The 10,103-nt window shown below is 54.2% G+C and overlaps 2 protein-coding genes across 2 annotated transcripts in view; both read left to right on the top strand.

Moving 5' to 3' along the window:
• The first annotated feature begins 217 nt into the window (after window positions 1-217).
• Window positions 218-2,764, top strand: PTSG_12281 (uncharacterized protein). The gene is made up of 6 exons (XM_004993766.1): window positions 218-296; window positions 544-723; window positions 962-1,084; window positions 1,320-1,398; window positions 1,576-1,757; window positions 1,929-2,764. Exons 1-6 carry the CDS (start codon window positions 253-255, stop codon window positions 1,933-1,935), a joined length of 615 nt encoding a protein of 204 aa, XP_004993823.1. The 5' UTR covers window positions 218-252; the 3' UTR covers window positions 1,936-2,764.
• Window positions 2,765-2,810: 46 nt separating this feature from the next.
• The window catches only part of PTSG_05246 (uncharacterized protein), a gene marked incomplete at its 5' end in the record, with an annotated part of 9,943 nt that continues 2,650 nt past the window's right edge, over window positions 2,811-10,103 (top strand). The window contains 26 exons of the mRNA XM_004993765.1: window positions 2,811-2,831; window positions 2,984-3,048; window positions 3,331-3,409; window positions 3,572-3,653; window positions 3,785-3,862; window positions 3,994-4,081; window positions 4,311-4,392; window positions 4,526-4,607; window positions 4,860-4,930; window positions 5,072-5,151; window positions 5,285-5,342; window positions 5,530-5,609; window positions 5,878-5,910; window positions 6,086-6,212; window positions 6,473-6,604; window positions 6,726-6,791; window positions 7,011-7,074; window positions 7,233-7,390; window positions 7,602-7,705; window positions 7,887-7,974; window positions 8,129-8,221; window positions 8,357-8,442; window positions 8,646-8,709; window positions 8,887-8,973; window positions 9,243-9,308; window positions 9,543-9,755. Of these exons, the coding sequence (XP_004993822.1) occupies window positions 2,811-2,831; window positions 2,984-3,048; window positions 3,331-3,409; window positions 3,572-3,653; window positions 3,785-3,862; window positions 3,994-4,081; window positions 4,311-4,392; window positions 4,526-4,607; window positions 4,860-4,930; window positions 5,072-5,151; window positions 5,285-5,342; window positions 5,530-5,609; window positions 5,878-5,910; window positions 6,086-6,212; window positions 6,473-6,604; window positions 6,726-6,791; window positions 7,011-7,074; window positions 7,233-7,390; window positions 7,602-7,705; window positions 7,887-7,974; window positions 8,129-8,221; window positions 8,357-8,442; window positions 8,646-8,709; window positions 8,887-8,973; window positions 9,243-9,308; window positions 9,543-9,755 (2,247 nt within the window). The remainder of the gene's footprint in view (window positions 2,832-2,983; window positions 3,049-3,330; window positions 3,410-3,571; window positions 3,654-3,784; window positions 3,863-3,993; window positions 4,082-4,310; window positions 4,393-4,525; window positions 4,608-4,859; window positions 4,931-5,071; window positions 5,152-5,284; window positions 5,343-5,529; window positions 5,610-5,877; window positions 5,911-6,085; window positions 6,213-6,472; window positions 6,605-6,725; window positions 6,792-7,010; window positions 7,075-7,232; window positions 7,391-7,601; window positions 7,706-7,886; window positions 7,975-8,128; window positions 8,222-8,356; window positions 8,443-8,645; window positions 8,710-8,886; window positions 8,974-9,242; window positions 9,309-9,542; window positions 9,756-10,103) is intronic.

The following is a 10,103-nucleotide window of genomic DNA, read 5'->3' as shown; positions in this document are numbered from 1 at the left end:
CGTGTGTTGTTGTGTGTGTGTGTGTGTGTGTGTGTGTGTGTGTGTGTCTGTGTCTGTGTGTGTGTGTCTGTGTCTGTGTGTGTGTTTGTGTGTCTGTGTCTGTGTCTGTGTCTGCGTCTTGTGTGTGTGTGTCTGTGTTTGGCTGGTGTCATCAAACCAAATCAAATCTGAGTGGACGCTGTTGCTCAAAGACTGGCCATGTTCATTCGCACATGTGTGCAGGACTTGGAAGTCCAACACAGCGCCATCTTCATGCTTTGTTTATTGCTGCCAAAGGAACACTTACACACTCTCAGGTAGCGCCTGCTGTGGACATTGTGATTGTCACCATTGCACTTCCCCCCCCCTTCTCTGGATGTACTACCCACTCGCTCACTCACTCACTCACCCACTCACTGACTCACTCACTCACTCACTCACCCACTCACTCACTCACTCACTCACTCACTCACCCACTCACACACTCACTCACTCACTCACTCACTCACTCACTCACTCACTCACTCACTCACTTAACACTGCATATGCTGCTGTCACCACTAGCTTCTTGCTGCTGCTGTTTCGGGACATTGCGCAGCAGGACAGCACCCAGATGACGATTGATGCGCTCGCCTCCATCCTGGCACCAAACCTGATCAAGCCCCTCGACGATTCCGATGTCACGTCTCCACGCGAGCTCGCCAACCACGCGTCCTGCGTCGGCATCACTGCCCTCTTGATCGAGTGCGTTGCTGCTGATGGTCGTGGTCGTGCATGTGCCTGCATTGCACAAGAGCAAGAGAGTGTGAGAGAGATGGGGAGAGCGTATGAACGTGTGTGTGTGTGTCTGTCTGTCTGTGTGTGTGTGTGTGTCTGTCTGTCTGTCTGTCTGTACTGTACTGTACTGCACTCTACTGTACTGTACTCCACTGTACTGTTGCTCACGCGCCCAATACACACCATGCGTGGCGCGACGCACCAGGCATGCTGACCAGGTTGGCACTGTGCCCGTGCCCGTGCTGGAGGCGGCACAGCAGCTTGACGAGGACACGGCACGCGTCGATTATCAGAAGGCAATCTCGGGTCGCAGGCGGCGCAGGTTCAGGTGCGCACATGTGCATGCGCCGAAGGGAGAGGGGGGTGGGGATGTCGATGTGGGGCGGCATTGTAGCCGGTGGTGGTGGAGACACGAGGAGATGGGTGGATGGAGTGCGGAGGCGAAGACAGTATAGCCAAGTGTAGCCAAGTGTAGAGAATGCAGCCGTACTTGCTCGGGTTCGTTGTTTGGTTGTCTTACGTCGCGTGACCGTCGCATTGTGGTGGGGATTGTCGGTGCACAGGTGGTTCCGCAAGAGACGACAGTTGCCGCGAAACAGCGGCGCTGTCTCCGTCAAAACACTCAACCTCCTCAAGCAGTCGGTACGGCATGTGTGTGTGTGTGTGCGTGTGTGTGTGGGTGGGTGGTCTGCTTGCAACGACAGTCGTGCTTGCATACATGCGTTCTCTGGTTGAGGCAGTGTCATCGACAACTGCACCGCTCAACACACGCGCGCGCACATACACACATACACACGCACAATGCGTGCACGGCCACAGGAGCGGGCGGTGCGTGACCAGAGGAGTCCGTCGATGGACCGGCGCATGCCGAATCGGGGGTCCACATCGAGCGCTGTGCAGTACAGCCGCGTCCTCAATCTTCGCAGCAGTGGTGACATGACCGCAAACGGAAGCCAGGCCCAAACCGCAGCCCCCTCCAAACCATCCCCACTCAGAAATGCGTACGTTGCTTGTGTCTGTGTGTGTCTGTGTGTCTGTTTGTCTGTGCACGTGTGCATGTGTGAAATGTCTCCTCCCTTTCTCCTTTTCCTTCTTTGCCCCTCCGTCTCCTTTCTCGTTTTTTCCCGTCTCTCAAGCTCATTGTTGCATCGCCCTATGTTCTGCACACACAGGTCGTGATAGCTTGTCAGGAACATCATCCCCCCCCCCAGCAATACCCGCCCTCGCTGATCACTTGTTTTGTTTTTTTTCTGTGCACGTCGTGCTGCCTTGCGTGTGATTGGTGGTGTCGCTGGCGCATGTGTCATTGGTGTGTTCTGTTTGGCCTGTTGTTTGGCCTGAAATACGGTCTTGGTGATTAATCAAGCATCCATGAAGCAAGCATTGCTTCCTCGATGCTGTTTCTGTGATTTTGTGCGTGCGTGTGTGTGTGTGTGTGTGTGTGTGTGTGTGTGTGTGTGTGTGTGTGTGTGTGTGTGTGTGTGTGTGGTTGTGGCTATAGTGAGTGATGTACCGCCTGCTTTTTGGTGGCGGCATCCGATCCCCATTGTCCCCTCGTTCTGTTTTGTCTCTCTCACATTTGTTTGCTCTGCTTTCCTTCTGTCTACGCATGCGTGCCTGCTTTGACTTGCCTGTGCATGCACCCTTTTCCCCCTTGTTACGCTGGCATTCGCTTTGGTTGCCCTGGTGTGTTCCTCGTCCACTGCCCCTCTCATCTTGCTTCCCGTGCTTCTTGTGTTTCCAATGGTAGCTGTGCTCTTGTGTGCGAGTTGGAGAATGCTTGTGCACGTTTGTTTCGTGTGTACAGTTGTGCTGCGCCCCATATGCGTGTGCGGCAACAACTGCTTGTTCCTTCTCCTTTTCGTGTGTTATTCTAGAGAGAGAGTGAACGAGACTCGTAGCCCTTTGCTCGTGTCATGTGGCGTATGGCGTGTGTCTGGAAAGCGAACGGTCCAACATGCGACATTCGAAGTGGACCGCGATGAATGAAACAACAACACAACACAGAAACGTTTTCGCCACAAACAACAAAGCAACAACAACGAAGCAAAACAATGGCAACCACCAACCCACAGGTGCGGTCTTGAGGAAGGGATGTCATGCGATGCTGTGGATACTGCTCTGAAGTGAGTGATGTGTGAGTGATGTGTGAGTGATGTGAGTGCTCACCAGCGTCACTCCGGGTCGTGTGCATACGTGTGTGGCCTTGCTTTGTGTATGTATGCAGCTGTACCTGGCGTGGCTTCGGAATGCCTGCACGCAAACCACCATCTCCAGCATCCATGACTTTCAGTGAGTTCTGTGTGTGTGTGTGTGTGTGTGTGTGTGTGTGTGTCTGTCTGTGTGTCTGTCTGTCTGTCTGTCGCCTGCCTGCCTGCCTGTCTGTCTGCCTGTCTGTCTGTGTGTCTGTGTGTCTGCCTGTCTGTCTGTCTGCCTGTCTGCCTGTCTACCTGTCTGTGCGTGTGTGTGTCTGTGTGCGTCTGTCTGCCTGTCTGTGTGTCTGTACTGGTCTCTCGGATTGCTGCTTTGCGATCTTCCCTCTCATGCGCAATGGCCTACCCTGCCGTGTGAAAGGGATGGGAGGAAGCTCTTGGCCTTGGCAGAGGACTTGACCGGCCTTCCGTCAGGAACACCAGAGACTGGTACCAGCAAGGTACAATCGAGATGCCTGCAAGCATTCGCTCACTCACCCACCCACTCACTCACTCACTCACTCACTCACTCACCCACTCACCCACTCACTCACTCACTCACTCACTCAACTCACTCAACTCACTCACTCCCTCACTCACTCACTCACTCACCCTTTTGCTAGATCCACAACATCAACAACTGCCATCGAGCGCTGAGGCTGTTTGAACGGTCTGGAGTGGACACATCTTCCTTTGCAGCTGAAGGTTTGTCATGACATGCCAAGCCCAAGCACCCTCTTTTCCTCCCTTGCAGGTCGCCCGATGCATGTATGTTCACCTGTTCGTGTTCCCAGTGCGGCCATTCACAATGCTTTCCTCCTCGTGCACTGCAACAGAGTTTGATGCCTTCAACGAGAAGAAGATCCACAGCTTCATCTGGCACTTGATCAGGCGATTCTCCTTTGACAAGCAAGGTTGGCTCTTGGTTGTCCTTGCAACGAACGCGCGCAAGCATGCGTGCTGCTGCTGCTGCTGCTGCTGCTGCGTGTGGACCTTGCTCCTTGTCTTACGCATATGTGGGTGCTGTTGCTCACTCTGTCTGCAGATGAGCAATCTGACTTTGACACGGAGCTGTTGCGCTGGGTGCAATCCAAGGTGCATCGTCGCATGAGCGTCCCTGACCTCAACCCAGGGTGCGTGCGTCGTGCGGTGTGCACGTGCATGTGCGTGCTTGCTGCGTGTGGCTGCCCAGGATTACCTTCGCTTCGCTTCGCTTCCCTTCCCTTCCCTTTCCTTGCATCCCCCTTCTCCCTGTGTGGCGGCATGCCGTGCCCACACCACCCGCATCGCTCTGTACTCTTCATTCACTCACGACTGTTTTTCATGCTCAATCGCGTGCCCTCCGGCATGGTGTGATGACAGCACCTTCCGAGACGGCCTTGCGCTGGTGGCACTGCTGGAAGCATATCATCCAACGCAGATCGACTGGGAGAACACGACGAAGGTTTCGTTGCTTCCACCTGTCCCATTGCTTGCTTGGCGTGCAATTGCATGTCGCGAGCTTTTCCTGTGAGGGACATGACACCCTGCTGACGTGTGCTGTGCATATGGTCATCTGCGGCTGCCTGCAAGCACAGATGTCGACGGCAGAGCGTGTGCATATGGCGTTCGATCTCATGCAAGCCCTCGGGTTCCCAAGCACACAATACGCAGCTGACGGTGTGTGTGTGTGTGTGTGTGTGTGTGTGTGTGTGTGTGTGTGTGTGTGTGTGTGTGTGTGTGTGTGTGTGGCTGGCTTGCTTGCTTGCCTGCCTGCCTGCATGCCTGCCTGCTTGCCTGCCTGCTTGCCTGCCTGCTTGCTTGCTTGCACGCACGCACGCGAATTCGTTGCATGTAAACGTACCAGGCAGAACACTGCGACTTGATTCACAACACTCCTGCCGTTGTTCATCCCCTCTTGCTTGCATGCAGACTTTCTTGGCCCGGACACTTCGAAGCGGGACATCGCCACGCTCCTCGCCACCATGTTCAACTTGCTTGAGGTGAGACAAACAAAAAAAAAGGGGGGGGGTACGTGTCACAACGATCCCTTTCGCGCTTGTGCGCTTGAGTGTGTGTTGGAAGGTGCTGCAATTGTGGCAACTCACAGCTCCTGTTGCGTTTGGTTGTGGGCTCGACATCAGATGTCATCGCGCGGTGCCCCGAGTCCGCGAAAGCTGGCCCGAAGTAGAGGAACACTCGAGCGCCGCAAACTCAAGCAAAGGCAAGGAACCAGCCCTACAATTGCGTGTGCGATTCTGTGTTTGCAGCTGCGTGTGTGCTTATGACGGTGCTGCGTGACTGCCACACGTACATGCTGATGTACAGCCTCTGGTTGCATTGTCTCGCTTGTGCAGAGGGTCACTGCCCTTTGGAGTGACAACGCAATCTCCAAAGGATCTTGCAATTCAGGAGGTATTGCAAACTGCAGCATCATCTTTGCTACAACGGCCACGCAGTAATGTTGGAGTGCAAACACGCTGATGTGCTTTCTTCGTTCAACTCTCCAATTGTACGTCAGCACCCTCCAACATCCCTCACCTGACTTGCCGCCGCTCATGCTGCTCCTGCTGCTATCTACCATGTATGCCACTGCTTTCAGATGTTTCAACGCCACAATCTTCAAGATGCTGACACGTTCACAATCGCAGATGTTGCGCACTGCCTTGTTGACGCAATCAAGTCAGTGACGTGAATGACAGCACTTGTGCAGCCGTGTCCAAGTGTAGATGCATGTGTGCGGCGTGTGTGTGTGTGTGTGTGTGTGTGTGTGTGTGTGTGTGTGTGTGTGTGTGTGTGTGTGTGTGTGTGTGTGTGTGTGTGTGTGTGTGTGTGTGTGTGTGTGTGTGTGTGTGTGTGTGGTGTGTTCTTGTGTGCAAGTGCGTGCACGATTAGAGGGACTGTGCACGATCTCACGATCACGCCTTGTTTGCTTCCTTGATTGTTACAGCACATCACCCGTATCATCCCCCGGGCCGGCGCAGTGAGTTGACTGCTGCTGGAACCTGTCACGACTTGCACGCTGTTGCGTGTACTCTTGTCTCTAACTACTCTCATATTCATATCACATCACTTCAATTCGTCTCAAGTCACGTTACTTCATGTCTCTCCCCCCCCCCGTCTGCTCCGCCGCCCTTTTTCGCTGCCGTGCATGACAGACGCGCTTACGACGAAGAGTTGAAGCGAATGATGACGTCAGATGACTTCCAAGAACTGCTTGCGAACCAACTCGGGGTTTCCCCGCACTCTGCATTTACCCGACAGGAGGTCACGCATCTCCTCCAGGTGTGTGGGTGTGTGGGTGGGTGTGTGTGTGTGTGTGTGTGTGTGTGTGTGTGTGTGTGTGTGTGTGCGTGTGTGTGTGTGTGTGTGAACTTTAAAGGCCAACAAGCACTTGTTCACGTGAGCATCCTATCGGCCGTAACGCTGTTCATTGCTCCCAACACACATCTTACCATCGCTCACCCATTACTTTAACCGCAACTCTTACGCAATTCCTGGCAACTCCACTCCCCCCCCCCATCTATTGTCTTCATGTGTTCCAGGAATGCATTGACGACACAGGCGAGACGCAGCTGCCGTCCATTGTATCCGCGTGCGTTGGCGCTCTCCAGGACGCAACACGCTCAGCGCAGCACGCAGCAGCAAGCGCACGACAGCGCGCGCTTGAGCTTGAGGTGCGTCCATGTTCGTGGTTGTATTTGGTTGTGTGTTGTACTTGGTATGAGGCTGAGGACGCCTAGGGTGCCTGCAGGCACGGTTTGACTGATGACTGTGTGGCATGCGAACACATTGCAGGAAGAGGCGAAGAAGCAAGAAGTGGCATTTCAGCAACGCTTGCACGACAACGACATGGCGGCCCAGGTGCGCACAACACTTGAAACCTCAAAACAGTTCCACCAGCAACTTTGAGCACACACCGATGCACGCACACATGCGTATGCATTCACACATGCACACGCATACACTCACACACTCATACACTCATTCACACATGCACACACATACACTCATACACTCATACGCTCATACACTCATACACTCACGCGCTCATATACACATACACACTGTGTGTTAAAACAGGGAATCAATGAAGAGGCGGAACGCGAGATTACGGAACTGCAGGCAGAATTGACGCAGACGCGAAGTGTGATGTGATGTTGCACGTGGTTGACGTCCGCTATCAGTTGTTTTGTGTCGGCTCTCGTGTCGCTTCCTCCTTGCCTCTCTTGCCTCTAGCACCTGCTGCAAATCTCATCACTCATGCCATGAGCTCACCTTGCACGCAAACCCATGCCACCGCAGGCAAGTGCAAGTCGTTGGAAGAGGCGCGGTCCCAGCTGATTTCAGAAGTTGCCGCACTCAAGCAAGACCTGGCGGAGGGCGATGATGCGAAGCGCGCAGCAGCTGATCTGCGACACGAAAACGAGGCCCTCAAGCGCGAGGTCGCGTCTGTTCGCAAAGTACGTGAGGCCGAACTCTTTCTGCTGTGTGTGTGTGTCTGTGTCTGTGTCTGTGTCTGTGTCTGTGTTTATGTTTGTGTCTGTGTGTATGTGTGTATTTGTGCCTCCGCGTGTGCTCCTGTTGCCTGCAAGCAGTACTCCACTATCATCAGGAGTGCGAGTTGTACTGCTGACGTTACTGCCTGCGTGCAAACTGTAACGTGTTGCACAGAGCGCGGAAACGGTGGAGACGAAGAAGGAGCGCCTGCTTGAACATCTTCGCAGCGACGGCCAACGCCTTCGCCAACAAATGCGCGCACAGGAGGCAACACTGCAGTAAGTGCAGAACCATTGTGTCTGCGTCTGTGTGAATTGTGTGCATTGTGTGTATTGTGTGTATTTTGTGTTGTGGGTGTGTGTGTATGTGTGTTGTGTGTGCTCGCGTCTCCATTCCTCCCCCACGTGCAAACCATGTATTCACGCACAAGCCCACACGCATGCGTCTGTTCATCATCAGGGACGTGCAGCACGAGCGCGATGCCCTTGCCGAGGAAGTGGCGCGATTCAAGCAGCTCGAGAGGGAAAACGCAAAACTCCGCCGACAGGTACAATTAATATGTGTGTGTGTGATGCTAAACGCGTTGCACTCAGATCCACAACATGTTCCGCATTCTCGTTGACACGTGTCGCACCAGTTTCCATTGCCTCCGCCACAATTCACACGTGCACTGTTGGTCACACTGTACTACTGTATTGCAGTCGCGTGAGTTGACGCAACAGCTGCGGGATTCCCCCCTCACGAGCAGGAAATCACTCGGCGCTCTCACTGACGGAACAGAGAGTGGAGCAGAGGTACTGCCACAGACTCACGACGCCTGCATGTGCACGTGAGGTTTATTCCCGTCTGTGCACCCCCATCCATCACTCACCCCCATCCATCATCCCATCCATCACCCCATCCATCATCTTCATCGTTACCATGGTCAGGATTCGCTGTCGCTGGAGGAGGAGCTGCGCCAGGCGTCGATGCCGCCGGCAGTCCGCCGACTCCCCTCCGCCCCGTCCGCTCTCGGGTCAGCAGGATGGCGCATGTGTTGTGTGTGTGTGTGTGTGTGTGTGTCATGGTGTATTGTGGTGTATGTGTGTGCGCGCGCGCATTTATGCGCATGCGAACGAAACAACGTGTCTCTGTCACAACAAGGTTTGCTTGGCGCTTCTTGACTTCACCCTGCCGCTGATGCACTCACATGGACATAACGCGCGTGATGATTGGCAGCGCGAAGAGGCGATCTGGTCTCTCCGCTGCACACGACCGTCTGACAAAGCAGAAGGAGGAACTGGTGTGTTGTGTTGTGTTGTGTTGTGTTGTGTTGTGTTGTGTTGTGTCTGTGGTGTTTCGTAGTCTGAGCAAGTTCGTTGTTTGCGCTTGGTTGCTGTAGCATATACACTGTCTATGACTACGTGTTGCACTCACCACCCCCATTTGCGCTGTATGTGTGTGTGTGTGTGGCGTGCAGGAGGCGGCGTTCAAGGAGAAAGCGCAGGATCTGTATCGCACGCTGCAACAGCTGGAGGCAGAAAAGGACTTGTCAAAGCACTTTGAGGTGAGTCGTGTGAAGGAGTGGAAACAGTCCACCAGTGGTAATGACCTTTTATCTCGCTCTTTCGTGTGAGACGTGCGTGACACATGCGGCATGTCGTACGTACCACGCACGCAAATACACATATGCACGCACGCACACACACACACACACACACACACACACACACACACACACACACTCTCTCTCTCTCTCTCTCTCTCTCTCTCTCTCTCTCTCTCTCTCTCTCTCTCCTTCTCTCGCCATACATATCTCCTTAATTCTCTCGATAGTCCCTGAATGCGCAACTGACGGACCAGCTTGCCCGTGCACGCGAAGACATGCAAAACATCCAAGAGGTGATATCTCTGGCCTGCATTCCACTCCAACTTGTGTGTGTGTGTGTGTGTGTGTGTGTGTGTGTGTGTGTGTGTGTGTGTGTGTGTGTACAATTGCTGTGGCTGTTCACGCACTGGCAACGAGCTTGCATCGGCTGTCACAACACGATGCGCGGGACAGTCAGCTGTCCACACCATTCCATCCAATAATTCCATTCCGCTCCCTTGCTGTGCTTGCTCGTTTCTTCGCTGCAGAGTCTTGACGAGGAGCGTGCACGCCGCCTCTCCGTCGAGCAAGCGCTCTCTCAACTGCAGAACCAGCGAGACCAACAGCAGCAGCAACAGAGTCAGGGCCGTGAACCGCAGTCGTCACGAAAGGTGGACGAGTCGGCCGATGCTCGTCCGGCACTCGTTGATGACATCATGGCCGATATTGACCGCGATGACACCATGACCGATCGTGAAAAGGTTCGTGTCTCGTGTTGCTTGCAGGCACACCGTGTGCTGTGCTTTGTTTTCTGGCTGTTGGTGTTGTGTGTGTGTGTGTGTGTGTGTGTGCGTGTGTGCGTGTGTGTGCGTGTATGTGTGTGTGTGTGCGTGTATGTGTGTGTGCGTGTGTGTGTGTGTGTGTGTGTCGTGTGTGCGTGTGTGCGTGTGTGTGTGTGTGTGTGTGTGTGTGTGTGTGTGTCTCTTTGTGGTGAGGTGAGCTCGACCTCTAGATGCCCTCTCTCACGTCACGAGTAGCAGGGCGGAAAGGAGACGTGTTGGCTCTGCATCGTCTGGTTGACAAGCATGGAAAAGAACTCGCCTCTGCCC

The sequence above is a fragment of the Salpingoeca rosetta genome (genome assembly GCF_000188695.1).
Source record: "Salpingoeca rosetta unplaced genomic scaffold supercont1.12, whole genome shotgun sequence".
NCBI classification, from domain to species: domain Eukaryota; class Choanoflagellata; order Craspedida; family Salpingoecidae; genus Salpingoeca; species Salpingoeca rosetta.
Note: the sequence above shows the minus strand (reverse complement) of the source record. Positions and strands in the feature narration are given on the sequence as shown.